The sequence below is a fragment of the Syngnathus acus genome, chromosome 16 (genome assembly GCF_901709675.1).
Source record: "Syngnathus acus chromosome 16, fSynAcu1.2, whole genome shotgun sequence".
Lineage (NCBI taxonomy): Eukaryota > Metazoa > Chordata > Actinopteri > Syngnathiformes > Syngnathidae > Syngnathus > Syngnathus acus.
In genome coordinates this window covers 6,748,991-6,755,114 of record NC_051101.1, presented here as the reverse complement: position 1 = coordinate 6,755,114, position 6,124 = coordinate 6,748,991, and the positions used below count along the sequence as shown (strand labels likewise).

General features: G+C 41.1%; 1 protein-coding gene across 1 annotated transcript; it reads left to right on the top strand.

The window, feature by feature from the left end:
• The first annotated feature begins 2,708 nt into the window (after positions 1 to 2,708).
• Positions 2,709 to 5,657, top strand: id4 (inhibitor of DNA binding 4). Its single transcript, XM_037273958.1, has 3 exons — positions 2,709 to 3,309; positions 3,778 to 3,839; positions 4,362 to 5,657. Exons 1-2 carry the CDS (start codon positions 2,881 to 2,883, stop codon positions 3,823 to 3,825), a joined length of 477 nt encoding a protein of 158 aa, XP_037129853.1. The 5' UTR covers positions 2,709 to 2,880; the 3' UTR covers positions 3,826 to 3,839; positions 4,362 to 5,657.
• Positions 5,658 to 6,124: the final 467 nt, after the last annotated feature.

The following is a 6,124-nucleotide window of genomic DNA, read 5'->3' as shown; positions in this document are numbered from 1 at the left end:
ATTCATCTAACCATCCATCAGTTTTTTGTACCGCTTGTACTCAGGCCAGCATTAAGCTGGCACCTATCCCAGATGACTTTGGGTGAGAGGCGGGATACACCCTACACTAGTGGCCAGCCAATTACAAGGCACATACACTACACAAACAAACACACACTCATATTCACACTGAAAGGCAATTCTTACTCCTCAATTAAGCGAACATGTTTTTGTTTTTTTTGCATGCGATACCCAAACAAGTAACCTCAATCTTTGGAATTGTGAGACCACTACTCACCATGCTGTTTAAAATCAACCCTATATAACTGAGTCAATAGATAGTAGGGTTCAACACAAGATCATCAAATGGAAATGAATGCTGTTAACATCTAAATTTAAAAAAAATCAGCATTTTAATTAAATTCCACACAGGAGTTGAAGATGTGTTAATATTTTAGGGCTACCTGTTTATTTTGGTACTTGCCATGTGTATACATAAGTGTTGTGACCTCCATGAATGCCAAAAATTGCACACCCACCCTCAATGGGCCTACTGTAAGGTGATCGCACTGAAATACCATAAATGGAAGTTTCCAAACATGTATGGCATCCTTACGTGAATGCGGTATCTGACTATGTTTAGTCAGAACAGACTGAAAGTTTGAGATTTGATCTGTTTCTGCATCTCTGTCACAACAAACACTCTGTTTGTTGTTGTTTAGCCATCACATTAGGCTTGTCTGGTAATGAGTCTCTAGTTACCAAGCACCAGTCCCCAGTCAGCACAGTAATAAACCTCTGGGGAAGTACAGCCAGAAGGGCTACAATTAAAGAAAGCAAAGTGAAGGTCACCAGATGAAACCTATAACCGTTTGGATTTTACTGCAGGTGTTAAAGTGTTGCACAACTAAGACAAGAAGGTTACTTGGAACAAAGCGTAGATACTTAAACTGAATACAGATTCAAGAAGAGGGCAAAGCAATCGTGCTCTTCTCTGGATGCCTGCATGACTAGATGTCAACAAAATGTGCCTCACATATTTCTATTTTAACGTGAATTGGCGCACAAGTGTAAAAAGAAGTTAACCTGTATTGTGATGGTGGTCATCTCCAGACTCCCTGAACATCCAGAATATCCAGTGGCAAATTTGAAGGCTGCTTCACACAGCGGTTTGATAGTCTGAAGTTGTCAAATATATGCTCAAATTACTGAGTTTAACAGTCACTTCCCATAGCAACAGAAAACACAGTGAATGAGACAAGACAACAAGCAAAAACTGAACCCATTTAAGCTTTTCATTATTCATTGCAGAGGAGATTGTGGTGCTTCCCATAATGTTTGGGACATTAACCCTCCAAAGAGGCACTGAGGTGGGTGTCATCCATGCTTGACTCAGACCTTGGGGCCCCCCTACATGCATTTGGGTTGGGAAACATTCTGAAGTGAGGCTGACATGCAGCTGAGCATCCATGGCAACCCGCGCAACAAGAGTGAACAAAGAACGCAGAGTAGAGGAGTTACGTAGGTGTGAATGGATAAGGTCCCAATATGGCGCCAAGTAGTCTGCTCGACTCAGCTTCTCAATGAACACTGTAAAAGGAGGGAGAGGCGTTGCGGCGTGGATCCCAAAGTGGAGGAATTTAAGAGGCACAATAAGCACACAGCTGGGTCAAGGCAGGTGGGGGGGGGGTGCTTGCAAACAGGTTTTATTCCAGGTCACATTAGAATTATGGAATTGGGTAGACATTTTTTTTCTTTCTTTTCTTGTGTCATGTATTCGAGGCAAACAAAATCCAGTGGAATTTTTTTTGCATGATTGATGTATGACTATAATAATAATTTCTTATAGTTAATTATGCTAATGAAGGCAACTTGGTGGAAGGATGTTTTCTTCACGTTAGCATTTGGGTGGGTTTTCTCTGGGTACTAATGCTTCCTCTCACATTCCAAACGCTTGTGATGATTGAACGATTGCAATTTTCAGCTAGTGTGAATGCAAGTATTGATGGTTGTCTGTCTGTCTTTATGTACCCTGCAGATGACTGGCGACCTCTCACCCAAAGCCAGTGGTAGGGTTCAGCTCACCTGCTATCCTAATGAGGGCAAGGACAAAACTAAATAGATGGATGGATGGATGGATGGAATTAAGTCAGCATATGACAAGTACTGTCTTGTGCATTCACAGAAAATTTGAGGATCCCTCAAATGATCTGATATATGATATGATAGAGGTAAACACAAACAAAGGCTCAATAACCAGTATTGGCAGTTTTTGGCCACTGGCTGCTTGTGCATCGCAAACTACATTGCTGACATTAATTTCAAGTTACCACGGGTGCATTGTGCTAATGTTCTTTATGACAATCTGATTGGCACATATGGTCTTATTTATTTATTTATTTATTTATTTATTTATTGAGAAACGTGCATCAAATAATTCTCGCATCAAACCTGTAGAATGGCTAAGTGTGAAGATAGTCGAGCTATTTTCTCTGCTTGGATCAAATAGGATTTGACAGTTAAATGTTTGAAATGCACAACTATCAGCACACTGAGAAGCGAGACACGCCTTCACCCCCTCTGCACCCCCCAGTTGTGATCGGTCGGTGGGCAGCGGGCTGCCTGCCTGCCTGCTTGCATGCCGGGCGGTGACTGACCAGCTTCTCCCCCTCATGTGTGACTGCTGGCTTGGCGCCTCCCCTCCTTTCTCCTCTCTATAAATGTGCACAGTCTGCTCCTTGTGTGCTCTCAGTCAGATCGAGTAGGAGCGACTGTGGCCTCACGGGATATTAACTGAAGCGCGTCTTTAAAAAAAAAAATATATATATAATAATCTTCACATTTGAAGCAGTTTAATTTGCATCTCCTGCTCCTAATTGTTGATTTTTCTCGTTGTCTGCGATGAAGGCTGTTCCCCCTGCGTACCCCCAGGACTCTTCGTCTTACTCTTCCTCCTCCTCCTCCTCCTCCTCCTCCTCCAGCAACAGCAGCAGCAGCAGTCGGCAGCACTCCCTCCACTATCTGACCAAGCAGAGCCTGAACGCCGCTCGGTCCAGGATGGAAGAGGAGGACCGCCACTGTTTGCAGTACGACATGAACGACTGCTACAGCCGACTGAAGCGACTGGTGCCCACCATTCCCCAGGATAAGAAAGTCAGCAAAGTGGAGATCCTCCAGCACGTCATTGACTACATTCTGGACCTGCAATTGGCCCTGGAGACGCACCCTTCTCTCCACAAACAGGCGCCTCAGCGGACCGGAACGTGCGTTCCTCTGGCGTCCAACCCCAGCCGAACACCGCTTACAGTGCTTAACGTTGACTACCACCAGGTACCAATTGTTTACTAGTGTCCGCTTCTCTCGGAGAATCTTTTTCCCGGCTGTATGCAGACAAAGCGCGTCATCGCCGCTATTTGTCATTGTCCCGTCAATGGAAGTGAAATGATGTGCGATATAGAATAATCGTACACGTGCTTCTGGTGTAGGAAAAGCGCATTTGGTGTTTCTTAGATTGCGCACTTGATTGCAGGCTTTATGATTTGCATGATAATGAATAGTGTGTGTGTCAGAGGCCCACCTCAACCCACGGCTGGTGAAGTACCTCAGGCTGCAGTCCACTCCACTGCGCACAAAAAGGGCAATTTGTTATTCAATAGGCCATAAAATAATTTATTGTGGCTGCGATTTTTCCATCTAATGTATTATTTCAGGCCATTTGGTGCTGCTTTGCCCTTTTATCAAGCGTAACCATTACATTTACTGTCTGACAGGTCATTTTATTTCTTTTTTTGTCTTTAGAGGACATCAATTGTCAAAAAGCCCGAGGACTCAATTTTATGCCGCTGAAGCATATTGCTATGGTAAGTATTACTGTTTTTATTATACTGCTTGTTATATTTTAATTATTACAATTATTTTTATTTCTATACATTCATCTGCTTTTAATCAGAATTTAATTAAAACACTACATCGGTCATTGAAGCATTCTCAATGAAATAAACACAATATCATGTTGTAAATGCAGCAAGGAAAAGAATTGAGGAACATGAACAGAGGCAGCTGTGCTTTGTGCAATAACGGTCACCGGTGTAGCAATCATAGAAGAAGCCAGGGTTCAAACATTATGTTGGCCTCTCTTTGACACCGACTCTCAGTCCTTGTGTGTAAAATCGGCCTTTGCACCATCTATTTGGTGGATTTCAAGTGTACCGGCCTCTCGGAGGTCAGCCAGTCGCCCGGCCAGTAGCCCGGCGAAGCGGGTGGATGTTTGACCTGGTTTGTTTTGGGTTGTTGATCAAGCATGGCCTCTGTTTTGTTGGTGGCGCCAGTCAGTCTGGAGCTCTGAAGCTCACTCCCCCCACCTCTATTCATGCCCTCCACAGGTGTGCAGGCTGCACAGAACCGCTCCAAAGCCAGCAAAGCTTCTCCAGGGACTCACAGCCAACTGGACGCACAATCTCGAGGGAATTTGGAAACTATTGTAAGGAACTAATCTTAAATATAATGACTGTTTTAGTTCCATATAGAGCATGGAATGAGCATAAAAGTGTGTTTGTCCCAAGCCAACCGTATCCCCCCCCCTCCCATGTTTATTTTATAAAATTTAAATTAACAGTGTCAACATTTTTAGACTTCTTTTTTTTGAAACCCCAGTCATAAACAAATATTACATTGTGAATTGTGTTTCAAGAAAAAGTGAGTTTAAAGCTTTACTGAACTGCAAAACTGCTGTGTATATTTTGGACATCTATTGTTTAAAATAGATGGAATGTGTTGAGCAGGAATGCCATTCCTGTCATCATATCTTAATTGACATTAGAAAGACAAACGATTCAATTTGAATGAAAAAAAACAATTACGATTGTACATGAAGAGAAACAAATGTTCTATGACAAAAGTATGTGAAAGGAATACATATATGATTCAAATAGACTATTGTAATTATAAGATATTTTTATTAAAAGTTTGGTTGGTTGTTTTGTAAATATTGTGTTTTCACTTTGAAGTCTTTAGTGAATGAATTTGTATTTGTCCTCACATGATGAAATCTTTGCAATGTTTTGGATTAGTTTAATATGTAGCATGTCATGCTCAGTGCAGAGATGTCAAATGTGCACCGAAGCAGGCCTCCCTGTGTAGATAAGTGCTTTTATTTGCTCAGCTTTCCCTTGTTGTTTTTATACTCACTTGAACCATTCTGGGCAGGAATGTCGCTCAGCTATTTTAAATGTTAGGTTGTTGTAATTGTTGTTGTTTATGAAAAAAAAAAAGGACAGACTTCATTATTTTACAATGCACTCTTATGAAAACAAATTTTAAGAAATATCACAACATACAGCACTTCTACCAGTGTACAGTACAATGGCGTTTCTAAAAATGTAATTATACCGAAGGATGCTATAAAAATAATTTTTCATTTGGTTAGGACAGTGCAACCATGAATTACACGGACAACAATTAATTGTGATTTGCATGTTTTTCTGCGATTATTAACACATTTCAGCAGCCATATGGTTCAATTAAAATACGGAAGGATGTTTTTTCAAACACCGACTTTACCTCACCACCCTGCTGCCAGTGTGGGAGGGCACATGTACATGACTGTCAGCTGCTCTGTTGGAATTGACCTTCACTGGCTTGCGAGGAGTTGTCAAAACAATTAAAGTTTCCAGGAAGAACTGCGTCGTCTCATTATTTGTCTCCAGAGGTATAATATTTGCAGTGCTGGCGCAGGCAAGTGAAATAATGAGCCAAACAGGGAATGTGCCAAAACACTAATGCAAGAGGGAAAACATTTGGATGAAAATTGTAATTTGATCTCAGAGAGCAGTTATCTAGCAGAAATACAGCAACCTGGACAAATTCTTTCAGAAAGAAGACATTTAACACAGTTTTAATTTCTTTTGACATTTCTGAGAAAAAAAAAAAAAAGTCACCATTTAAATAAAATAATAGTTTGTGTGCAGCGTTAGAAATGTTTTAAAATTTAAAAAGTATGACATACGCTTTATTTTCAGAATATTTATCAAAACATGGAAATGGTCACTTACGGTCATGGTTATGCTGAGTCATCATTTAATTTACTCGAGTGACTGTCAAACAGTTAACATGGGTAGACCTATAACCTACTCAACATCTGTGAAAA

Excerpts from the sequence above, each read along its gene's own strand:
- id4 (XM_037273958.1), top strand. The coding sequence starts at position 2,881 with ATGAAGGCTGTTCCCCCTGCGTACCCCCAGGACTCTTCGTCTTACTCT. Across the intron at positions 3,310-3,777 it reads TTAACGTTGACTACCACCAG|AGGACATCAATTGTCAAAAA; the intron begins GTACCAATTGTT and ends TTTTGTCTTTAG.